This window comes from Venustampulla echinocandica, assembly GCF_003357145.1.
Source record: "Venustampulla echinocandica strain BP 5553 chromosome Unknown scaffold_1, whole genome shotgun sequence".
NCBI classification, from domain to species: Eukaryota; Fungi; Ascomycota; class Leotiomycetes; order Helotiales; family Pleuroascaceae; genus Venustampulla; species Venustampulla echinocandica.
In genome coordinates this window covers 975,880-1,000,294 of record NW_022474206.1, presented here as the reverse complement: position 1 = coordinate 1,000,294, position 24,415 = coordinate 975,880, and the positions used below count along the sequence as shown (strand labels likewise).

Genomic DNA, 24,415 nt, shown 5'->3' with positions numbered 1-24,415 from the left:
TCCGGTCCGCTACAAGGCAGAACCCAACGTGATCCGGCGGCGAAGGAACTCTTCCTCTTCTGCTTCTGTCAAATCGATCACCTCCTCTCTGTTCTCGTACAAGCGCAGATCAGCTATGGTGCCAACCCCTTCGCTTGCAACCATGCCAGCCGAGATCCTCGACATCATCTTCGCCTCTCTCTCTCAGCTAGATCTCCATGTTCTGATGTTAGCCAACAGCAACTTTGTGGAGGTTGCAGCAACCTACCTTTACTCGCACCCGCTTTTCTCTTCCACCTACCGCTTCGCGCAGTTCGTCTGGGTGGTTTCTCACAAGCCGCACTACGCCTCCATGGTACGAATCTTGGACCTCTCTTACCTGAGCAGAATAGCCACGGATACCGCATCAGGGGAACTCCTCCCTCTAGCCGGCTGGCGTGAATTCAAGTACCGCAACCACGACATGTACCGAGCATGGGTGCGCTCCTCACCCCTCGCGTCAGGATCACCCAAAACGAGCACCCATTCCCTCCCTTCCCCTTTTCTGAAATCCTACCACCGGACACGTGATGTTCCCATTGGTGGCCTATGCCACGTCCTCGCCGCGTGCCCTCGGATCCGCAAGCTCAACCTCTCACGGGTGCAACTCGCTGCAGATTTCCTCGTCTCTAACCCCCTGTTTAAACCTACGGCGACACAGGGCCTGCTCTTTGTGAGTGACGTGCCTAAGAGCTGGACTTGGGCGAGTAGTGACTTGCAGCCGGTGTATGCGGAGGAGGTTGTGCGGTGGGTGTGTCGACTAGTAGAGCTGGAGAGTTTGAACGCGAGGGCGTGTTTGTGGTTGACGACTGTAAGGGTTGAGAAGTTGATGAGTAGTGCTCAGAATTCTCTGAAGAGGGTGGATTTTAGAGAGAGCGGGATGCAGAAGGAAGTTCGCTGGGCGCTCAAGGGAAATAAAAGCGAGGTGGAGAGAATTGTTAGGGAGGTGATACAGAACACTAGGGAGAGAGTAGTCACTTGACGGAACTGCCTCTTGTCCACTTGCTTAGCGGGTTTTGGGCTGCATTATAGCGTTGCATTTTCAAGTCGCGCTTCTATAAGCTATGAACACCTTACGATTTGGTAGAGATCAGTCATGAATGTCCAAAACTGTTTTGGGTATCTATAATATTTAACGTTCAATAAACGGCGATTTATGTTCATTTCATTTTTGGGTGAGATTTAACCTACACCGTTGACAATCGCCCCTTGAACTTAAACTCCTGAGGCATTGCATTCCTATAGATGCCTGGAAAACACCGTGAAATGCAATCACCGGATCCCTCCGTGCCCCTTCTCCGAAACGCCACTTATGAATTTTCCCGAGCTATTAATCAGGATGGAACGTCTTCAAACTTGATGTCTTCGTCCTCGTCCTCGTCATCGTCCGCAAACTCCGAGTCATCAGCGCCATCCATCCCAGTTGTAGGCGCCATGCTCTCGCCGAGATCCTCATAATTAGTCATCTGATTCTCCGGCTTCAGCGACCACTGTGTGGCGAAGCGTCCACTTTTATGTAATATAGCCACCCGTTCCAACGTCTCGCGAAGATATGCCTCTGGTTGCTGAAGTTCCTGGCGGAAGGCTTTCATCGACCAGTATTGGTACCTCTTAAAGCAATCAAATATCTTGTCCAGAAGTTCATTTTGAGGCATACGTGCAGTCTTCGTGAGCTGCGGTCTCTTGCCTGTCGAAGGGCCTGCTTTCTTCTGCAAAAGGGATCAGTGTGGTACGTGGAATGAGGACTAGAGTAACATACAATGAATTCATCCCATTTGGTTTGCGCCGCGATTGTGCCAGGTTGAACGAAACCTTTTCCAGCGGTAGTAATATCTTTAGTCCCAAGAAATTGGGCTTCGACTTTAGGTTGGGAGGCCTCGAAAGTACGTAGCGTGAGAAGCCTTTGGTTCTCTTCGTTGTCTACCGGCACACAGTTCACCTCGTGCGCGATCCTACCTGCAAGTGTCGTGCGCTCTAATGATGCATACGTTAGCCTGTCCCAAACTGGGGCCGCAGGCCTACTAACTTGGTATTGCCTTCCTGAAGTATGGCTGGAATCTCTTATTAGGATCGTATTGTTTCGCTGCTGGCTTATCATTCTTTGCGCGATTCAGCCTACTCGGCATGTTCGCGCTTGCAGGGTCGAATTTCATCCGGGATTTAGATTTGAAGCCTGGAAGGTCTTGCTCGGTAAAGACGAAGGTATTCTTGACGTCTTGTTCCGTGACGTCCAATATGAATTCCTTTGGAATCATCTGATGTTCGGCCAGGTCTGAAGAGAGTAGCATTGAGAGAGATGTCTGCCACGGTAGTTAGTATTATAAACTCATCCTCTGGGGCAGCGGCGTGCCTTTTGTTCGCCATTAGGCATCATTTCACTGGCTTGTCTGATCGTTCCAATCTGGATCTCTGCATCGTCATCAAGTTTGGACCAAGCATCCCAGACATGCTTTGGAATCCGCGCAAGATATAATTTCTGGAATTTGGGATCTGTATTGAACTCGAGGTCGCCCGCATCTTCGTAGATATCGTCTTCTTCGAACACACCGGGCGATGCGCCTGGCGCATCAGGGTCGGGCTTGATCGAGGAGTCCGCCATGGTCCCGAAGAAGTTATATTATCGCAGTTGCTCCATGCAGACGCCGAGATAAAGCTGGGAACTGGGTATTGTGCAACTGGCGTAGCGTGGCGCGTCCCTTTGTCTCGTTGTGGCCGGAGGACGATGAAGATGGAGCTCCAATAATAATGGACCCAAGGTTGGTGATATGACGGCGATATTTCGCGCTAAATATGGCTGCACGTGCTCGGGTCGCCCTACAATTGGAGGTTGTATTTCTAATTCGAGAATAGGCGCTTCGCATTCACCTAACCTCAACTCTGGGACATATTTGTACTTCTGATTAATCTGCTCAACTCTCTTCAATCTCTCATCGTTTAATGATTGATCAACACTCATAATTATACTAACACACAGTTCTACTTCTATCATGGCCTCGGAAGATCAAGATATACTCGCAAAGATCAGCCAGCTTGCTGGTAAGTTCGCCACGGGTGCGTCTGCGCTCCACAGCTAACCTCGATCTTCTTGCAAGGTCAGATCAATCGACACAAGAGCGGCCAAAGCTCAGAGCACCAAACACGACCAATGACGCTGGCAAGGAACAATAGCTACTCGAGTAGGGAGTCTCTTTCCGCTTTAGCAAACCAGCCACTGACGCATCGTAAGATCTTCCTCAGACAAGCACAGGCTGGAGACCCAGCCGCGGAGGGCCCTCATCCAGAGGATACCGAGGAGGACGACCGGCCGCCGGGCATCGAAACCGTACGCTTGTGCTAAACAGCAATAGCCCCACGCCTCCAGCTTCTGATACCGCCGAAGTAGCGAGCAATGAAATTTCTGAGAACTTGGGATCGACAAGCAATACTCCTTCATGGGTCACAAAGAAAGACCGCCACTTACAACTAATAAACACCTCCATCTTCGAAAAAGAAAGCCAAAATAGGGCCAAAGCTATGGAGCAAACCCGGAAGCAAAAGGCGGTTGAAAGAGACACACGAGAGAAGACGAAACTCGCTCGGCACCTACAACGGTTATCTGCAAATGTCATTGGGGCTGGTGCCCCTCAATCACGTCCAGTTACCGGGCCAGGCAATTACGAGATCAATGTTCAAGGAATTCAATTTCGCGTAGCTAAGAACGGCAGCAAGCTGGTCAAAGTCCCTGGTGAGATGCCTTCCAAATCGGCAGCTTATGCTCAGAGTAAGCTTCATCCTTCAGAACTAGGCTTACTGCCCCTAGGTGATCTCAATGCGGCAAAATCTACACCCAAAGCCGCTCTAGTTGGTGGGGTGAGGTTTTACAGAAGCAAGAACGGCAATATGTATCGATCTGGCGTCATCAAGGCCCACCGGTACGGATATCCTCCTGCGAGTATGGCGCTGGAGCCATCGTTCCATTGCAGCAACACTGACTTTCCGGATACCAGAAGAAATGCCGGTATTAAAAAGATAAATGAACCGTGCAAGATGTTCACAACTACGGGTAGCTCCTTTCCCTCTAAGCTCTACGGCCTTGGCATGATACAACAATGTGGAGGGCAAATTGGGTTTCTGCTGACACTAGGATTGTTTAGGTTCCTGTCCTAAAGGCCCCAGGTGCCGGTACATTCATGATCCCTCAAAGGTTGCTGTATGCAAAGAATTTCTTCTCAAAGGGTCATGTCCAAGTGGAGAGTCCTGTGACCTTTCGCATGAGCTTACTCCCGAAAGAACACCAACCTGCTTGCATTTTACCAAGGGGAATTGTTCCAAGCCAGATTGCCGCTACATACATGTTCGTGTTTCTCCGAATGCGCTGGTCTGCCGGGCTTTCGGAATATACGGATATTGTGAGAAAGGGGCAGGTTGTGAAGAGCGCCATGTCTACGAATGCCCTGACTTCAGCAATACAGGTAAATGTACCACGAAAGGCTGCAAGCTGCCACACAAACACAAGGCGAGCGTCATGCGTAGCCACACAAACCGAGGGGATGTCTCAGCAGAGGATGAGAGTAGTGATCTCTCGAGTGATGACGAAGATGAAGAAATTGATAGCGACGACGTGGATTCAGACGACCTTGATGAGGAGTACTTTGGCCATGACGATGGTGCGCCAGATATCGAGTCCATGCGGAAGGATTACGTCCAGTTGTCCTGACCTCGCCACGCAACTAATGATCTATCTGCCTTCCACGCCGAGGAAGTTGGTTCCTGGACTAGGGGTTCGATATCTCCAGCCAGGTGCCCATTAGCCTTATATTTCTTTTTGTTTTAATCGATCCTGTCCTCTACGTATTGGATAGGACAATGGTTTATTGCAAGGATTTGTTTGGCGCCATGGTAATGGAAACGACCCCATAATGGAAGAAATACCCGGACTTCAAAGTTCACACGCTTGAGGAGCTGAGCTCTCGGCGAAATGATTCATGGGAAGAATAGTAGAGAACAATAGATATTATTGAAATATTTTCGGGTTTCAAGTACCAGTGATGTTTCAGCTACTCTAACAATGCCCTTTAATTCACATGCACTTTCAACTTCTTTGATTATTTTAGACTTTGTTAACAGGGTTGGAAGTGATAATTTCATTGTTCCAGAATGATTTTCAGCTCCACAACGTCCTTCATGCAGTTTCATGACCAGCATTAAGTTTCAAACTCGAAGGATACTTTCGGTATAATATATATACAGCAATAATCGAGGTTTGTAACGATGGCACATGTAAATTCTTTGCGCAGACTCTTCCTTACCGGAGTCATACCCGGAGGGTTTTACTTCAGCGCCAAAATCTGCCGGGCCTGCCAGGCAGCGGTAAGAACGGTTCCTTGTTTACGGCAATTATGCCAGTCGATTCTTCTGCTATACGCAGTACAGACTACAATGGCCAGTTTTCTTTGAGACGAAATGCGTTTGTCAAGCCAAACAGTGGCCCTGGCACATCCAACATCCATCAATAGTTCTGGATGTATGTCCTGGAGCTTGACACGACAAGCGCTTACCATGGCACAAACGCGGTGAATGTGCCCGTTAAAATTTCATTTACGAAGTACAGCTTCAACTGTCAGGTTCCCGTTGTCCAAAGGCATCTATCTATTCCAGGAGCATCATGACTCAGACTGGTTTGCTCCAACACCCAAATCCCGGGGCCGCGCAGTTAGAAGCTGTTTCAGGCTCCTGTCAATACTGGATTTCATTGGGGGAAGGAGGTTCCTTGTCACCGCCACGGATCAAAATCTTCCCAACATTACGAATCAGGAAAGCATGTATTTCTTCACCGCCACATGTAACCAACCTCCTACCGCGCGTTCGAACTTCAACCAGAGCGTTGGATACCTGGGCTTAAGGAGCAGTTTCCCCGGAAATTATAATCTGCCTACGAAGATAAAGGCTAAGGAACGTGATTCTTTTTGAAGGCGGGAACGGCGTGTGACAGAGATAGCCGTGCATGAACTGCACCTTTCCGTACATTTCTCTGCAGGATGCATTTCAATCTGTACGGAATATACTGTACCCGCCGGGAAACAGCAGTATAACAGTCTCACTCCGAGCTCCGAAGCCGTCCGTTTGCTTTGCCGGGCTATGTTTTTCTCTGCAAATGGAACCGTGGATTGCCCACCAGCTGGGAGTATAACAAGCCCATTCCGTCGTACCGGCTAGGGTTTAGGAACTAGTAGGAAAGAAGTAGCGGTCGTAGACCGACAAGTCCAATTGTGGGCGAGCTAGGCTCCGATTGCTCGCGGATCTGGAGAGAAGAGTCCTCTTTGAGTCAGGGCGCCCGAAATAGCGCCTGGCGGTGAGGTAGTGCACGCGTGGATACCGGATAGGTACCTTGTACCTAGGAATGAAAATACTCGTACAAAGTACACACGTAGCACCGCTGCTCCAGTACCCGCGCAAGGCTGCGTTTGGGATAGACTAGGGGCCATACAAAGCAGATGTTTTGATACCCGCCCCTTCCTACCGGCCACTCAGCCAGGGAGACGCGAAAAAGGTGGTTGTTGGATCTGCTCCACTAACCTCCTGAGCTGACGAAGAATCTGTTGTCATATTGTGTCAAGATCCTTCGCGATACACCGCTCCTTGGATCCCTTAATTGACGTTCTGGAAGGTCTCGGCTCGCGCTAGCATCTCGCCGCCCTGGCCAGCCAGCGCCTGGGTTAAGGTTCAGATAATTATCGGCAGCGGGAGCAATAGATGATCATCGCGGGAGCGCGGGAAGAGGGAAGTTTCTCTTAGCTCTGGACTCCTTTTCCGTAGTTGGGTTGGGCTGCCAAACTGTCAGAAAATCCTCACTTTGCCTACTCCGTGCTTAGCGCGTCGAAATAAAGTGTACGGGGCAAGGGCCGCTCCCGTCGCCGTCGCCGTCGCCATCGCGATTATTCTCCCGTCGCAGAGTCTCCAGCAAGTGGGAGACGAGCCGATGGGGGATCAGCCCAGTGCGACAAGGAGACCAGCCCATGCCCAATGCCAATCGCCCATCGCTGCACCAAAAGGGAATCTAGCCAGTCGCCAGCAGTCGTCTGCCCAAGGCGGGCGCGTTGGGCAGCGCAGTTTTATTGTTTAGGTACCGATTAGAAGGGAGTCGAGTAGCGATTCCAGCTGTGGTCAACGGTCAACAGTCAACGGTCAACCTCAGGGTCGTGGTGGGTTTGGGCTGCGTAATGGAGTTCGTAGGGAACGTGAAGTCCTTGGGGGGGTCGTACGTCGTTCGTTCGGGGAAGCATGACGGCATTCCTATTGCCCACGCGCCTGATGCTGACCCTGACCCTGATCACATCACGTACGAACGGGTTTCGGCCAAAAAAAAACAAAACCATAAACAACGGGATGCCTATTCCTGGCGGTGGCACACGCGTGACAAGGACCCAAGCAACAGAGGCCAAATGGGGGGAGGGCACCAGTCCCACAACCCTATCGAGGACGAACGGTACACAAAGGGATTGCCTCAAGCCGAACGATTGGCGTCCGCACGAGTTACCAGCTGCTGGGGGCTTCCAGCCTATCGCTCCAAAACAGCCGTCAACTCTCCCAGCGGAGGTGAACACGCAGTGCCTGGCGACTCCAATGAAGCCTCGCGGAGCGGAGGGATGGGCACAAGTACGGAAACAAACCCGGGCCCGGCCACTTATCATGCACCAGCGCAGTTGTGGGCAGCTGGGCAGCTGGGCAGCCTATCGGCAGCGCAATCGCAGCAAGCAACAGCCTGGCCCAGCGAGCCCAGCGGGCGCCCAGAGGACCCCCATCGCTGCCCAACGCCCCAACCTGAGCCCGCCAGAGAGCGAGAGAGCGTGTGGCCGAGGCGTGGGACTGACGGCGAGGGACGATGTCTCGCCAGTGGAAGGACGGCCGTGAAGGTACGAGCAAATGGGAGACCGCGGTGGGAGCAGGAGCGAGGGCAGCGCGAAGGGAGATGCGAGAGATGAGACATCGAGAAGACAAGGCAGAAGCGATAGGAGAGGGAATTGAATTATCACGTTATAGATGGCAAGGAGAGGGAGTGAGTGAGTGTAGCAGCAGCGAGTGAGGGAGAGACAGAGGGAAGAAGAACCGGGAACCTGGGGCTAGAGACAGTGACAGTGACAGTGACAGTGACAGAGACAGAGACACACAGAAGAACGAGGGAAAAAAGATAGCGAGACATGACATGATCGAGCAAGTGGAACAGGCTCGCGGGTTGTTGCTTTTGCATCCGCACCCGCCTTGCGTTGCCGTCCTCCCTGGGCTCTCTCTCTCGTCGGTCTCTCTCTGGGCTCTCTCTGCATGGCCGCTTCAACGACCGCGAAGCACCTAACTAATAACTGGCAACTGGCAGTAACATTGGCCCAGCCCAGGTCACTGATTTGCTGATCCAGATCAGGAGGTGGCACGAGAGACACAAGAGCAGTGCGGACTCGCAGAACCCTCTCACTGCTGCTCGTACTACTACCGTCCTGCACTCTGCACTCTGCACCCTGCAGCCCCCGTGCTGAACCTGAGTCTTGAGAGGCTGATGCAATTGGGATAAGAACCAGCAGCGCCCGTTTCCCTATCGCCGACTGACCTTGAGTTGCTCTCCCCTCCATACCAACAACGGTATTTCCAACTTGCACCATAATCCCCATTCCCCCGTTTGTCTCCTCTGCCGGAAGACATATCGACGAACCTTTGTCATTACACGAACTCGAACTCACTCACCCGTCACCAGCCTCCTGCGAGCCTGGTTTGATCCCTCATACTTTACTCATATCCAGCCCATATCAGATCCGGGCTGCCCTCGCTTCACCGCCATCTCCCCATCCCGAAAAACCTCGCTTCGTCCCCCACCACCGCCAACACCAACACCAACTTCTACATCTACGCCGGATCTACGCCCAAACCTCCACCAAATCTACACCACCAACAAAATCCTACGATGACAACATTTTCAATGAACAACTATTACCGGCCCTCAGCACTTTCTCTAGACACAAACACACACAATTACTTCGAAGAGGACGAAGGCAGTGTTTTAGACGATAATATTCTCGAGCACAGTGCGTTGGATTCGGCATTAGACATGTCCCCACCCATGAACGGCAGCCGGCGGGACTCGTTTGCAGTCTCAGCACTCTTCTCGCCCAAGGCGGAGGACTGGCAGCAGGTTGATATGCAACAGCAACAACCTATCTCCTCAAATAATCCATTCGCTGAACAGAGCACCAACCCGTTCATGCGCATGGACTCACAATCAACTTACGGCCACCAAAGTCACGGGTGGGCCATGAGCAACAACTCCGGAATGAGCACCCCAATGCAAGGACATGATGGACTCCCTTCAGAGTTCGACGTCAACGCTCCCATGTTTCAAAGACCAATGCAGACACCATTCACCAACCCGGGCAACCAACAATTACCACTCTTCTCCTCAGCAAACACCAACAACGGCTCCATCCCCACCTCGCCTCAGAAAGAATGGTCCGTAGCTGATGCTATGGACCACCGCGCTATGCCCAAGCGGATGAGGCCTCATAGCCCAGCATTACGGTCTCATCCAGAAATGACCAGAAGAGGGGATGGAATCCGAAAAAAGAATGCTCGCTTCGATATTCCGGCTGAGCGGAACCTCACCAACATCGACCAACTCATTTCCCGATCCACCGATGAGCAAGAGATTAAGGAGCTGAAGCAACAGAAGCGACTGTTAAGAAACAGGCAAGCAGCGTAAGTAGTTTATTGTTTATTCAGGTTTGGTTGAAAGTGTGTCTACTAACCGATATTAGTCTTGACTCTCGCCAGCGCAAGAAGCAGCATACGGAACGACTTGAGGACGAGAAAAAGCATTACACTGCTTTGATCAATGATCTCGAGGAGGACCTAGCTGAATCCAAGATAGCTTTGGACGAATGGGCCCGAAAGGAGCAACAGTATCAGCAGTACATCGAGACCATGTTGCTCGAGAAGGAAGAGATGGTCCGAAATCACACCATCGAGACCGGTGAACTCCGCAAGAAAGTCAGTGTACTCACTGATCACGTTCAACGTATGGAGAGTACCGCCATGTCTGCTGTGCCTAGCTCGACTGGGTTCTCAACCGACTATGCCGATATCGACAGTCTTACTATGCCTAGTGCATGGGACAACATCTCCTTCCTCAATGACTTCGAGAATGAAGTCAAGGTCGAGAACGCCATCGTTCCCGCGAAGAAGGCCGAGAACTCGCTGCTCAGCGAGCCCGAGAAGCCTGCTGCTCAGGGCTTGCTCTTGATGTTGCTACTTGTTGGCGCATTTGTTGCTTCGAAGGGGTCCGCACCCAGCATCCCCCAAGTATCGGACGATGTCCGAGCTGCATCTGCCACTCTTCTTGACGACATCTTCAAGGATGCTGGTGTCTCGCACGTTCCATCTGGTGTCTCTGCCGCGGCTCCTGCTGCTTCTGTCTCTGCCAATAGTTGGTCTTCGGCTCCCATGCCATCCATGGGCGGTAACGAAATGATCGGTGTCACAACATCGGCCCTCGGAGACCTCGCTGATTCCCTAGCCCAACCGACCGAAGAGCAGAACAATGAGCAGATCTTTTCGTTATCGGCAGCACAGTACAACGGCCTCACTTCTCAGGAATTCCTCCAGAACACCCCTCAGCCGTCAACCTCGCAAGGGCGCCGGAATCTCGGGGAGACTCTGGCTGCGATGCGGAGCAATAGCAAGAAGTCAGCCGCTGAGGTTTACACCCGGTCGCTACTCTGGGATCAAGTCCCGAGCGAAGTTGTCCGCAATTTCGCGAAAATGGTCGCGGATTGCAATCCTCAAAATGGTCAAGTGGACTGTAGCACTCCTGCAGGTTGAGCAACCAACCGGCCAGGCGCTGTCACCATGACACGGCATACGCAACTCCACAGCACCCGCATATTTATCATCAACGATTATGAATAACGGCTTTTCCCGCTGCGTACCACAGACTGCAGCTCACGCACACTTTTTTTGTTTTCCTTAGTCTAGCAATCGAGCAAGCGAGCGTTTGATATTTGGATTTTGATTTCCGTTTTGCATTTTCATTCATAGCATTCATAGCGCAGCGATCGGAGGGAAGGGAAATCACAGCTCCCAGGGAAAACGGAACAATCAGCGCAAGCTGGCCACTACAACAGGCAATCAGTACAGATTGCAAGCAATTGCCATGTGCACAGAGAGACAGATCATCAGTGATCATATATCAATGTGTTGCTCGCAACGGTCGGGCAAACATTTTCGGGACTTGTAAATTGACAAATTGTTTTTAGGAAGGGAAAAGAAGGGGGGTTTGTCCCCAAGGCTATATATATATTTATGCATTTTTGGTTGTCTTTTTTGTTCTTTCATTACTGTCGAAATTGGATACGGATTTTATGGGACCATGATATTATGGATGGAAGGTACTCGCGCGCCAACGCACGAACGATGTTTTACGAAATTCACGACTTTTAAGAGATCAATGCCCTTTCTCGCTTTAATACTACTTACACGTCTCACGAACGAATTTTCTCACGAAGCCCGCATTATCAGAGCAAGCAACGAACGAAACACGGAGAAGTAGGGAGTATGGATTTGAAGGACTTGGATTAATGATCATATCCAGTCTTCGAGCCGGAGGGGAGAAGAGGAGAGGAGAGGAAATAAGGGAGGACACAACACACCACATGAGCTCAGCACCGCGAGCTTCTTCAACACCATTTTCTTTTTTTTTAACGATGATTTCTTAGAAGTCAATCGAAGACTGAGTTCAATTCGGAACATATCTCGTATGTACTGTCTGAAAACGGAGGAGGCCACATACCACTTGTACTCAAATTAGTCTTCTCCCAGTAAATACTAGGAAATCATTTTGTTGAATTATTGCGCTCTCCCTCACTCCAATGTCAAGTAAACACATCGTACTACCTAGGTAGGAGGTACAATGAGGCAGCTTGTCCCACCACATCCTATCTACGCCTCACATTCCCACGATTAATGAATCCACACACACACTCGCACAGCCTTACCAAAATCTGACTGTCTTGCATCTGCCGATTTTACCCCTCTTTCATGCTGTACAACCCACGCTCTTCGGACCTACATATCTCCCAGTCCTACGCTTTTACTTTCCTGCCCCTCCCTGGTTACTACACGGTAGGATTTCTGTCAATACCGAGCTTATATTACGGGGTTACAGTACTATGGATCTAGCATCATAGGCCACATGTGACCGCCCCGGCAACGCGGATAGCCAGCTGAGCAAGGCGTTAGACTGGTGTTATTTTCGCAGCTTTCGAGGATTGTGGAATAAATAACGTCTGAATGATATGCAGGAATAACCACGGTGAACACATCGTCGATCATGCTACGCTGCTATCTCCTGCGTAAGATAACAACGGGAGGGCATTGATAGATAGATGCTCTGCCTATCGCCCTGCATGTACGAAGTATAATACAAGGACCAGGTAATGCAGCCCATACGTAGGTAGGCGGGTAGTCACGAACCCAATTCCAACCGCCAACCCAACCTAGCGGGAATGGATATGACGAGGTGATTTCTAGCTGGTCTACGTCCGTATCTATCGGCGACATAACAGGGACGACTATTATTTCTAAGTTAGGCCCGGATATTCCCTAACAAAATAAATACCCCCGAACAAATGAACCCATAGGGGCTGGTTTATGGGCTGATAAAGGCAATGAGCGACTATTTTATTAATTAATCACGCGAAAAGGTGACGGCCTTTGGTCGCTGAGGAAGGGTCTCAAGCCTGGCCTGAACCTGAACCTGAATCTGAACCCCGTATGCATGATGTCCCCGGAGCTAGGGGGTGATGTGAGGTGATGTGATGTGATGTGATTCAATATTGCTCTTTCATTATGTAGTGCCCAACACCTTTCCTAGCTGCGCTCAAAATGTCTAGGAAAGACAAGACACACCCCACGGAAACCCAACCACGGAATACGAACTCCAAGAAAGGGGCATATGAATCGCGGCCAATCTCACTTCTTCTTCGGGGCATCGTATTTTTCCTTCCAAATCCTACGCACGGGAAACATCCAATAAGCATCAGCCGACTTTATCCACGTATAAAGGGGAGGAGGGGCGACGGCGAATCGTTCATCGTCGGCGCTGTCATTCTGGAACTGCTGCTGCACGGGATGGCCGCCTCGGGCGGCCACCGCCCATGCATCACGAACGAAACGAACGCAGGCATACGAAGTACACAAAACAATGCCGATTTGGGAGTAGTAACGTGATCAGAGAAATATATGACTTACCAAGAATTACCCAACGTCTTGCTCCCGGCTTTCTCGGCGAGCCTGTAGTATTTTGCTGCTGCCCACTTTGGGGTTAGGATGTCAGCCTTGTTCGTATCTGAATGGCTGAAGGATGATGAATATGATAGTGCGTGGGGTACGCCCCATTGCTGCCCAAATCAGTCGTCAAAGGCGGGAAGACGTACGCCCAAGCCACATCGTGATGCGAGGCTGATAGCTCTATGGTTCCAGCACCACGAAGCTATTCAAGATCGTCGGTTGATTTGTAGACTTTTCAATCAGCTTACCTTGTCTTTCTTGCACCCAAACCCCTCGATGTAACACCAAGCTACCTCATTCATCGCATCTGCCATGTTCTCAGCACACCTAGAACTGTTACGTTAGGCGGAAATTATATGCAGAACATACCAGTGTCGCCTAGATTCGCGGCCGTTTCGTAGTACTGCAATCCATATATCAGTTGAACGGCTCAGGCTTTTCCGCGATCCAATCCTTTAGAGGTCTTCACCTGTTTGGCTGCCACTTTGTCCACTGATACACCCCAGCCATGTCTAAAGCAATTGCCAAGTTCGAATATTGCGAGAACGAGCTCTCCCTTAGCATTGCCCCCTTTCTTCATGCCAGCTTGGAGGGCGAGGTCCTCAACCGATGCCGCGTTCGACGCTGCTGCCGACAGATATTGAACTGCTTCCGCAGCGTTGGGAGCACAACCCCAACCATGCCTAATGAACAAGACGTTAGGACTACAGCATAAGACTTCGGTTCAAAGACCATGTATCGAGGTGACATTGGCCGGGTGAAGGACCAATGGACATACCGTAGAGCAAGTCCGTACAGCACCTGACTCAAAGCATTATTCTCGCCATTGGGATCTGCCAACCGCCCAAACATCCGTGTAGCAGTTGCTAAATCCCCAGCTTCATGAAGTCTGATAGCTTCTTGTATATTATCATCCGTTTTCTCGGACACAACTCCCTTCTCACCGCCAGAAGCCGCTCCCAATGTCAAGCTATTCAGCGCAGCTTCAGGGCCTGCGTTACTCGTAGATGGTGTTCGCGGCCGACTTCTTGATATTTCATTCCCCATTGCCAGCATCGTCGCCCTCTTCTCCCACTGTGACTCTGTGCCTTCCCCGCCTTCCTGTCCATCGCCCGCCTTAATCTCAGGTAAATCGCTGGGTACATTCGCGGAAGTATTATCGGATTTTCTTATATGTAGAAGCTGGGATAATCTCTTCGGGGACTTGGGCCTCGAGTCGCTAAGTCCGGAGGCAGAGACGGCAGAGACGGCAGAGGAGCTTCTCGACCGCCCTTTGAACAACCTCGAGGTCTTTGACGTTGAATTCCGGTCTGCAGTGGGATCCAGCTTCGATGACTCTTCGGAGGTAATGGAAGGATGGTATAGGATCTCCTGCGTATTCGTGTCGCTCCTCATAAATGTGAATTCGGGCACTCCAAGAGCAGGAGGTCCTCCAGCGGCGTCAGGAGAGTGCGCATTCTGCTGAGCGGCGACCTTTTCCTTCTTCTTTAATATATCTAGCAGAGGCATTCTGTCTTTGTGTTATTAGCAGAGCAAGATGAGTGACTGTTGAGCTATGGAGCGTTGCAATGTATTAATTGAGCTGTCAGCCTTGCGGGTGGGATGCGGGGATAAGCACCGGGCCCTACGGCCTTGTCAATGGATTTGTAGCGTTGTCTTGCAGCATCTAAGCTTGCCGAGAAATAGCATTATAATCGTTCAATTTTAGAACGAACAATTGCAGATGGGTTGAACTATTGGACCATGGGAAACTTGTAGTTGCTGATCTGAGATTCGTGGTGGAGGCTTAGACTTAGAGGCGGTGCAGTCACGGTTTCTGGTTGCCAATAAATAAAGGGAGGCGTCATCAGAAAACCCTCTTTGTGCGTCCACCAGACTATCAGGGTAATACATGTCTGACATAGATTGTCGCATTCACACGATAACATCAATGCAGTGGTTACTCAATATTTCGTAGGCAGATAGGTATCTTGTGAATTTAATCTAGCTGAAATCCCAAAGCTTCACCAGCAAGCTATCCTCGACGCCAGAGGCCACATCCTGCTTCATGAATATCTTCTTGGGTATCTCATATTCTATAACTGGCACCTTTTTGATATCTTTGGCTAATTCTGCTTCAAGCATCTACACAATATATTAGAATATGAATATCACGACAAACGGGGGAAAACTTACACTTCCATAGGAGTGATCCAGGAAATCTTCCAGGTTATACCGATGTTTCGTGAACTGCTCGGATATTATCTTCGCAATTGTTGCAACGTTTGGATGATAATGGGACTGTAGCGTGACTATTTCCCACAGGCTGCTCTTGATAGCATTGGTTTCCATAGGATCTTGTTCTTCCATGAGAAATGGATCAGACATCCCTGCATTTTCCAGAAGCTCCCTCTCCTCAGCTGTCCTCGTCTCTCTGTGGATCATGAATGTACATGTCGGATGTTTCTTCAAAAGGTTGTATACCCATGGGATAACCACCACAATACCAGCTGGAGGCGCACTGAGTGCCAGTCTGGAAAGCCGCTTAATGAAGCTAGCAACAAGAACAACGGGTAAATGAGTTGACGCTAGAAAGGTATCTAGGAGTCTGAGGAACCTCGATCGGTGTTTGGAGTGCAATATGTCGGAATCCAGTAACGAGTACAACTTCCGGTAGAACGCAGGGTAATCCAAGTTCTTCTCTTGCATCAAGTAGAATACTCCTGAGAGAGCCAGCAACGACGATGATCCTCCTGCATCATAACAGTCCGTCAAAAAGTCCATTAGAAGCTCCGGCTGCATGAACCAAGGTGCGATTGTACTCGACACTAGCCCTAAAATTTTCTTCCTCTGATCCTTATCCATGTTCATTTTCATTAGACCAAGCCACGCTCCCTGTGCACGCTTCTTATGTTTCATGAGGGAGTAGAGGGCATGGCCCGTTTTCTTCGGAGCTGGCACATAGAAGTCTTCGAGCTCATCTTTCGATTCTGGAACGGACTCGATGCTTGTGAGTATTTCCAAGACATTGTCGAATAATTGGCCGGATGATTGAGTCGCAGAGTCTTCTAAGACTGTTCTACGCAATGTTAGTTAACATTTCCAATGTCTATGATGGATACTCACTGAATGGCTTCTAGCGTATAGAATCGAACGTCATCATATTCCTCTACATATTTCTCACTGAATTCTTTCCGAACATTGAAATCGCAGTCTGGATTCAGAAGGGCCTTGGTGATGCCTGTTAGAAATGCTGTTGGAAAGCGGTAATAGTCATTGTTGCCCACAACACTTTCCCCTTCGGTCTTTAATAGTCTCATGCACAAAGTAAGTGCTGTAGCACTAATTCCCTCTTCTCCGAGTATGTCGAGCAATCCTGTTTTGTATTCTGCATATCGGTCCCGTAACCAGTTGACCACAACTGTTTCTTTCTCACTGGCCCCAGGTTTGGAGACCAACGCACCAGCAGTAGTCAGCCTTGTAAAAACTCGGCATAACGAAATTGCGGCGAGCACCGAATCATCAGCGTCTTCATTGTCTGCGGTGAATATTTTAATTAACTTGGCGATGTTGTTGTAATTCTTCTTCGACTCGAAGATCTCGTTCTCGAGTAAGAGGATTTGCGCCTGTCCATCTTCTTCGCTGCTCTCTGATCGTGGACGCTTCGATGACCTTTTTTCTGATGTGCTTCTCTTCCTCTTAACTGCCCGACCCGTATCTGCAGCAGCTGCAGGCATTTTTTCGTGTGTCGGAAAATGTCGAGGTTGTCGCTGATAAGTTTGGAGTGTTTTCGCCGATAAGCTTTTTTGTTACTCTCGGACCTGCGGCTTAAAGCGGCGGGTCACGTGCATCAAATGACTACCGATTACCGACCTCAATTCTTCAACCGCTCCAAAGCACGTTGAAGAGCTCAGCATCAATTCCCCTCATCTCACAATGGCATCCCGCTTGGCAAAGAGCGCCGTAGGTGAGTAATTGAGCGCTTTGGGAATATTTTCCCAGCAATTTCAACTCGCGAAAGATACTGATGATAGCTCCAGGCGCCGCTCGACTTCGTCCTGCACTTCCTCTCCGCACCCTTCCTGCCCTCACCACATCGCTCACGAGCTATCGATCGGCATCAAACGTGGCGGTGGAGGATCCCAAGAAGAAGGCGCAATCGATTCTAGACTCTCTGCCAGGCAACTCGCTGGTCTCGAAGACAGCGATCCTTTCGGCTGCAGCGGGTACCTCAATCTATGCTTTGAGCAACGAGTATTATATCGTCAATGAGGAAACCATCGTCGCACTGTGTCTTATCAGTGTGTGGACTGCGGTCTTCAAATATGGCGGGCCAATGTACAAGGAATGGGCCGACGGTCAAGTCAACAAGATCAAGGGCATTTTGAATGCTGCTCGTGCCGATCATACCGAGGCTGTCAAGACGCGAATTGAGAGCGTTCAACAATTGGGCAGCGTTGTCGATATCACCAAGAACTTGTTCGAGGTCTCAAAGGTGCGCGGCGGATCTCGTTGGTACTCTGCATAATTCGCTGACAATAAATAGGAGACCGCAAGACTCGAGGCTAAGGCTTATGAGCTCGAGCAAACCACTGCTCTTGCTGCGGAAGCTAAGAGTGTGCTCGACTCATGGGTCCGATATGAGGGACAGGTGAAGATCCGCCAACAGAAGGAACTCTCGGACAGCATCATCGAAAAAATCCGCAAGGACCTCGAGAACCCCAAAGTCCTCCAACAGATCTTGCAACAGAGCGTGGCAGACGTTGAGAGTAAGCAATCCTCCAATATGTACGCTATTGTTACTTGTTACTAACTTTTACGCAGGAATTGTTTCGTCCAAAGCACAATAGATGGGATGAGAATAGAATTTCCACTCGATACACATTTCCTTTATCGCCATGTTCATAAAACCACTGTGCCATAGTTGATCAAGCATTTCTATCTAAGTCTGTGTTTTCACCACTGCAACTATTTAATGGCATTTTCGATCCCGTGAATGCATGCTTATTTTCCTTGTGTCGCCGTATCTTAACCTTAGCCCGAAATTCCCTCCCGAAGCTGGGCTGGTGTCCACAACCATCATACAAGCGTGATATTCCTTGTACAGCCTATAATAGAATCACCATATCCCGAGTCAAACCCCCTGGGGTGCGTGGAGTGATGCCAGAACAACATTAGGCAAGCCGTGACAGAAGTTCCGTCCTCAGCGGATGGTCTTGAAGTCTTAACTTAGTGATGTTAATAAGCATCCTTAGAATCCTTCAAGGGAGCCCTAGTAGCATTTCTCAAAGTACCAGCTTCCACGTACATATAGATACGTACGTTTGATCATTCCATACATCTCAGAAAATGAAAATTAGGACAGTCGAGAAAAAAAAAGGCACTAGATTTAGTGGCGGCAAATGCCAGGATAAATTTTTATTTATTTTAGAATTGAATATTTGAGCACACAACCCCTCTCCTTCAGAAACCCTTGATCTGCAAATTTCCTACCCTTTTCCTATGCCGCTTCAGTGGCAAACGTTTATGGCAAAGGTGCACAGGGATCACGAAAGTACTGCGCATTGCACAAGAACTCGGTTCTGGCGCCACCCACATCATCAGCAACCACGCCATGTGTTTCCCCTCTTAACATCCTCTTTGAGATTGTTCTGGATAAGACTTACATTCCGTCAGGGCATTTGCAAATACATTCGGCCCATTCGCACTTTTGATGGTCGGAGCATGGATCCCGGATGTAGTCCACGCAGCAGTTATACGCTCTGTAAAGGCAAGAGTTAGGTATATGTTTGGTAGGTATGTTGTAGTAAGGCGAAGAAGCGACTGATGATGAGATGAGAGACTAGATAGTTACATACGTTCCGTCCGGGCAATGGGATGTGCACTTTGGGTGTTTGCAGAGGCCACGGGACTCGATTTCTGGGGGAAATGAGATATTAGTATAGGTTCTCAAGAGTATACGCTTAATGTCAACTAGGGCTTGCAGTCACATACCCGATGGTGAGGGGACTGCAATACTGCAGCCTGCGAAGAGAGCAGTGAGAAGTAAGTAGGTGAATTGCATTTTGGGTTTAGTTATTGGAGTTGGATATAGATAACGTTTTGAGATATTGAGTTGGTATATATTGGATATTAGGCAAGTCGATGAAGGAAGGATCAGAAGCTATATAACTTTGGAATTAGAGGGGAACGCTTCACCCCTCGGGATGCATTCCTCCAGTATTATTCTTTAATGTAAGAGGCAAAAGTTAAAATCACGTAGCAGAATACGAGACGGATAAATTCCACTGGCTTGTGTAAATGAATTTAGCATATTGACAGGCATCGCTTGCAATGCCAAGAGAGCCACTTCTAGGTTGCCACGGTTTAGAAGGCCCAAGCCCGCCCGTTTTTAGTAACTTTACACATGTCTGCCGTTTGAAATGCTGTTGTGTTGCGGGTGGTGATCTTCACTTCACCCGTCGGGGGAAGTTAGATGCAGATCGTCGGAGACGGTGTAATTATGCCGGTGCCATCAGTCTACGATTATCAGGAAGTATGAAACATTTTTATGGAGGAGATATGACCGAATGATGAAGAGTTGGATTGCGGAGTAGTGATGTAGTGATGTAGTCCATCTAAGTTTATCCAACCCCGAACTCTGTGGACTAGTTGCCATATGTAGTAATACCTTGGCTTAACACGCCGATTACTCGATATGTGCATGTATTGTAAGTGATATACAGCAATTACTCGAATATGCCGTACTGGCGTTTGAGGAATTCAACGAAGGTACCTAAGTATGCTCCTGCAAGCTTTTCCACAACCAACGCCTCCATTTCCTGTAGTAATTGTTTGTTCTTCAGCTGAAATATCGGTGTGCTTCGTCTGTCATTATGACATAGGAGGCCGAGACACATCGAGTAATAAGCCAAGGGGTTCCCGTTGATTGACAATTTTAATTGGCACTGGGGTAAGAGTCGTAAGATATCTGCAAATATAAATAGACCTCGTGCACGTGGCAGTAAGAGATCTACCTACCTGCATGTTCTATTTGCAGATTCGGGTCCCAGAAAGTACAAATACATCCAAGTACAAGTACCAGTCTCCTCCGCTCTCGAAGGGGAAATAATAGGGGGTTTTCCGGCTCCGCTAACCACACTTCTAGTCTTTCCACGGAACCCACACGCGGTTTCTGAGGCGCCCCCGGCCAAGATTGTGGGTTCGCCGTAGAGGTCTTGGGGAAGGCCAGCACGTGACCTCATATCGACAGGTTTCCCCGCATGCCCCACGAAACTAAGGGACGTAGGGAGAGATAGGGGTTAGTAAAACACTACCACTCCAATAGACTGAGTTAGAACCTCCCATTCTCCATCTCCTGGGTGGCGGGGTTGCGGAAAGCCTTGCCTCGGCACCGTTAGTTTGCTCCCGGACCAGACAATCGGTACTTCGTGCTTCAGTTCTCGTTGACTTGGAGCGCCATGTGGGATCGGGGCAACTACCAAGGGGTTGGGTTTCCACTGGACTGGTCCTGATTGTTGTTTTACCTTTAAAAGGCTCGCGGCCTGCTAGGTAGGTTGGGTTTGTTTCCGTTTCTTCTCACTGTTTGAGCGAATATAGTACTCGAGAAGCACTCCGCACTCTGGCAGACACAAGTACGCGGTAGTCGAATTTCAAGCCGTCTCTCGCCAGAACGACTTTATCCTTTGTGACCAAGGTGCTGTGTTAGACGAGAGGGGCAGTCCTTCAGGTTGTGCTTTTAATTTTAATCTTGTATCACCGCAACCCCACCTTCGACATTTGAAGCCATCTGGACGGGAAGAGACACAATGGGTTCCTATCAGCCCTTTACGATCAAGGATGAGCCAGTCGAGAATCAGCGGCCTCTGAAGGTCCGGGTCATTGGTGCTGGGTACTCGGGAATCTACCTAGGCATTAGAATTCCTCAACGCCTACGAAATATCGATCTTCAGATATACGAGAAGAATGACGGCGTTGGAGGCACTTGGTGGGAGAATAGATACCCTGGTACGGCCATTTTCAGCCTCTCTCTCGATATTGAGAACTAACGCTATACAGGCTGCGCTTGTGATGTTCCATCCCACAGCTATCAGTATACCTTCGACCCAAATCCAGACTGGTCATCGTTCTACGCACCCGCGCCAGAGATATGTGCGTATTTACAGAAAATGGCGGACAAATACGGGGTTATGAGATATGTCAAGTTATCACACAAAATCACAAACTGCAAGTGGGATGAGGCCACGAAGAAATGGTGAGGCGATAGTAATTAAAAGTTTGGGGATACGAATTCTTACATTGGACAGGAATATCACGGTGGAGAACACTAAGACCGGGGAGATCATTGAGGACGACGCTGACATTCTGCTTTCCGCCCGCGGGAATCTTAATGATTTTAAATGGCCAGATATACCAGGATTCGATACATTCAGTGGAGATGTCACACATTCTGCAGCCTGGAATCAAAAGTTGGTTCGCAACCCATATTTTACGACTCTTCTGACTTGCCCAGGGTCGATTTTACCAACAAGAGAGTCGGCGTAATAGGAGGCGGATCCAGTTCAATCCAGCTTGTTCCAAAACTCCAGAAGCTCGAAGGTGTACAATTGACCTGTTTTGTAAGAAGCAAGACGTGGATCTCTAATCCTTTCGGTGATAGTGAGTTGGAAGTGCCACATTTTACGATTGTTGTCTAATTGTTACATAGATGCCATGGTACAACTTGGGCTGGATCCTAAGAAGTTTGAATGTAATGATCCCATTTACCCCGTATATATCCTATAGTTTGGCTGACTCGAACTAGTCTCTGACGAACAACGTAAAGAATTTGCTAGCGATCCCGAAAAGTTCCTCAAATTCAGAAAGGCGATCGAAGCAGATGGAAACACGATCCACGCGGTTACATTGCGGGATTCGGAGATACAAAAGGGCGCCGTGGAAGCTTTCCAAGCAATGATGAAAGAGCGACTGGTAAAGAAACCGGAAATTGCCCAATTCCTCATCCCTTCATTTGCCGTCGGATGTCGACGCTTAACCCCCGGACCAGGATACCTCGAGGCTCTTGTTGAAGATAATGTCAATTTCGTGACGGAAGAGATATCCTCGATCACTCCGAAGGGCATTGTTCTCTCTAATGGCGAAACAGTCGAGATCGATGTCCTCGTCTGCGCAACTGGATTCAAAACTGGTGCTCCTCCACCTTTCCAAGTCTACGGCAAGGGCGGCGTGTCCCTAGAAGAAAAGTTTAAGCCTTACCCAGAAACATATCTCTCGGTGGGTGTTGATGGCTTCCCCAATTTCTTCATGATGTTGGGTCCCAATTCCGCCATTGGAGCCGGTTCATTGACGACGATGATCGAGAACGAAGGGGATTACATAGTCAAATGCATCAGAAAGCTCCAGAAAGAAGACTACGTCTCTATGACGCCGAAGGCCGAGCGGGTCAAGGATTTCTCGGAATTCTGCGGCGAATACTTTAAGAACACCGTCTACATGGATAATTGCAATTCCTGGTATAGAAGTGAAGGCGGCAAAGGCAATCGGATTACTGGACTCTGGCCTGGAAGCTCTTTGCACTGTCTCGAGACACTGAGAACACCAAGATGGGAAGATTTTGAATATGAATCGAAGGACGAGAATAAACTGCGGTGGATAGGCAATGGTTGGAGTATGACCCATATTGAGAATGGTGGGGATCCTGCCTGGTATTTGGAGCCGAGCATGATGAGCATCCCTCTTCCTGGCCATCCGGAGGAGGATGAGGAATATAAGAAACGCCCATTTTCGCACTGATCTTAGCGAGATATATGTTTATACCTATTTATTTATCATTAATTTGGACAGACTGGTTTGTGGTATTTACTACACCAATTGTGGTGTTTAAGATTCCTGTTAGATGGTATATCTGATTAGCCGCTAACGCGATGTTACATCGATTTATATACTTACTATATATTCTTAGCAAGACAATTAATAGTGCTTTATGATAGCTAAAAAGGACATTAATCCTATAATTGTAGTAATGATCCCTAATTTTACCTTCATATAGGTGACAATTTCTGATGGAAATTATACATATATCCCAAGGCCGGGCCTACAGTTTCTGCGAACATATCGACTAGGATAATTCTAACTACAAGTTTAGCTGAGAAGTTATTCAAATGGAAGGGCTGGTAGCATGGAGCTTCACAAATAGCGTCGTGGAAATTGTATCTATGTTGCCATGGAGTCTTGCTGCTATTCGCCATGACTACTGGCTAATTCCAATACATAACACTAGGAGCTCGGTCTAGTTTTCTGGCAGATGGGATGATTCCGCGGTTCCATCCACCACCAGGCGTTTTAATCTTGCCCTTGGCTACCACGATGTGAAGTAGACCACATAATTGTTGTTCTCCTCATCACCGCTGTCCTCCTCATCACCACTATCCTCCTCATCACTACTATCCTCCTCATCACCACTGTCCTCGTCACTGCTATCCTCACCACTGCTCTCCTCCTCCCCACCCATGCTGAACGTAGGGATATTCTGGCTGATAGTGATCCGTTTGATCCCCTCGATCGTTATTTCCAAGGTCCAGGAGAGGGATATCTCCGTGCCGTCGCACTCATCACTAGCGCTATCTTCATCATACCTAACGCCCTCCTCATCACCGCTCCGCTCAGGATTCATGATCTCGTCGAATCTGGATCCAAAAGTATCGGTCCAAAACATATCACCAGCGCTATCCTCATCATCGCTGCCTGGAAAGCGGCCTTCGTCCTTGGCAATATCTTCCGCTAGGGCGTTCAGTTTGGAAGAGGACATGATTTTTCTCTGGTAAATGTTTCGTAATGGCAGAGTTGAAAAAATATTGAGGATGATGTCCGCTAGGAGAAATATTGAAGAGAAGAAGGTCAATAAATGGAAGAAGGAGATGAATGATAAAGCAGGGGAGTCTCGCGCATCGCTGATCAAAGCCTGCAAGTAAATGCGGAGAAATTCTTAGATCGTGATATTCGCCGTTTATTCTGGAAAATTCCACCTTGTAGTTGGTATTCAGCATCCTATATTTCAAAGAACAATTTTTTTTTGGAAAGGACATATACACCATTTTCCTAGTCCACAACCATG

General features: G+C 49.0%; 9 protein-coding genes across 9 annotated transcripts; 5 read left to right on the top strand and 4 right to left on the bottom strand.

Annotated features, from left to right (window-relative positions):
• Positions 1 to 142: 142 nt before the first annotated feature.
• BP5553_02866 (uncharacterized protein) lies at positions 143 to 1,000 on the top strand (the record flags this gene model as incomplete). The annotated part of the gene is made up of 1 exon (XM_032011489.1): positions 143 to 1,000. The coding sequence occupies one exon, from the start codon at positions 143 to 145 to the stop codon at positions 998 to 1,000; it is 858 nt and encodes a 285-aa protein (XP_031871182.1).
• A 352-nt stretch (positions 1,001 to 1,352) lies between these two features.
• BP5553_02865 (Uncharacterized protein) lies at positions 1,353 to 2,617 on the bottom strand (the record flags this gene model as incomplete). Its single annotated transcript, XM_032011488.1, has 4 exons — positions 1,353 to 1,727; positions 1,778 to 1,992; positions 2,045 to 2,290; positions 2,398 to 2,617. The coding sequence occupies 4 exons, from the start codon at positions 2,615 to 2,617 to the stop codon at positions 1,353 to 1,355; spliced, it is 1,056 nt and encodes a 351-aa protein (XP_031871181.1).
• Positions 2,618 to 3,005: 388 nt separating this feature from the next.
• On the top strand, positions 3,006 to 4,714 carry BP5553_02864 (uncharacterized protein; the record flags this gene model as incomplete). The annotated part of the gene is made up of 5 exons (XM_032011487.1): positions 3,006 to 3,054; positions 3,111 to 3,194; positions 3,245 to 3,867; positions 4,152 to 4,469; positions 4,514 to 4,714. The coding sequence occupies 5 exons, from the start codon at positions 3,006 to 3,008 to the stop codon at positions 4,712 to 4,714; spliced, it is 1,275 nt and encodes a 424-aa protein (XP_031871180.1).
• A 4,233-nt stretch (positions 4,715 to 8,947) lies between these two features.
• BP5553_02863 (Uncharacterized protein) lies at positions 8,948 to 10,857 on the top strand (the record flags this gene model as incomplete). Its single annotated transcript, XM_032011486.1, has 2 exons — positions 8,948 to 9,735; positions 9,795 to 10,857. The coding sequence occupies 2 exons, from the start codon at positions 8,948 to 8,950 to the stop codon at positions 10,855 to 10,857; spliced, it is 1,851 nt and encodes a 616-aa protein (XP_031871179.1).
• A 2,148-nt stretch (positions 10,858 to 13,005) lies between these two features.
• BP5553_02862 (HCP-like protein) lies at positions 13,006 to 14,832 on the bottom strand (the record flags this gene model as incomplete). Its single annotated transcript, XM_032011485.1, has 6 exons — positions 13,006 to 13,045; positions 13,285 to 13,433; positions 13,572 to 13,630; positions 13,693 to 13,726; positions 13,793 to 14,006; positions 14,102 to 14,832. The coding sequence occupies 6 exons, from the start codon at positions 14,830 to 14,832 to the stop codon at positions 13,006 to 13,008; spliced, it is 1,227 nt and encodes a 408-aa protein (XP_031871178.1).
• A 474-nt stretch (positions 14,833 to 15,306) lies between these two features.
• On the bottom strand, positions 15,307 to 17,039 carry BP5553_02861 (Uncharacterized protein; the record flags this gene model as incomplete). The annotated part of the gene is made up of 3 exons (XM_032011484.1): positions 15,307 to 15,447; positions 15,499 to 16,381; positions 16,429 to 17,039. The coding sequence occupies 3 exons, from the start codon at positions 17,037 to 17,039 to the stop codon at positions 15,307 to 15,309; spliced, it is 1,635 nt and encodes a 544-aa protein (XP_031871177.1).
• A 199-nt stretch (positions 17,040 to 17,238) lies between these two features.
• BP5553_02860 (ATP synthase subunit 4, mitochondrial) lies at positions 17,239 to 18,152 on the top strand (the record flags this gene model as incomplete). Its single annotated transcript, XM_032011483.1, has 4 exons — positions 17,239 to 17,269; positions 17,343 to 17,797; positions 17,849 to 18,071; positions 18,127 to 18,152. The coding sequence occupies 4 exons, from the start codon at positions 17,239 to 17,241 to the stop codon at positions 18,150 to 18,152; spliced, it is 735 nt and encodes a 244-aa protein (XP_031871176.1).
• A 2,958-nt stretch (positions 18,153 to 21,110) lies between these two features.
• Positions 21,111 to 23,094, top strand: BP5553_02859 (Flavin-binding monooxygenase; the record flags this gene model as incomplete). Its single annotated transcript, XM_032011482.1, has 6 exons — positions 21,111 to 21,309; positions 21,361 to 21,556; positions 21,609 to 21,770; positions 21,815 to 21,960; positions 22,010 to 22,051; positions 22,106 to 23,094. 6 exons carry the CDS (start codon positions 21,111 to 21,113, stop codon positions 23,092 to 23,094), a joined length of 1,734 nt encoding a protein of 577 aa, XP_031871175.1.
• A 565-nt stretch (positions 23,095 to 23,659) lies between these two features.
• Positions 23,660 to 24,109, bottom strand: BP5553_02858 (uncharacterized protein; the record flags this gene model as incomplete). The annotated part of the gene is made up of 1 exon (XM_032011481.1): positions 23,660 to 24,109. One exon carries the CDS (start codon positions 24,107 to 24,109, stop codon positions 23,660 to 23,662), a length of 450 nt encoding a protein of 149 aa, XP_031871174.1.
• Positions 24,110 to 24,415: the final 306 nt, after the last annotated feature.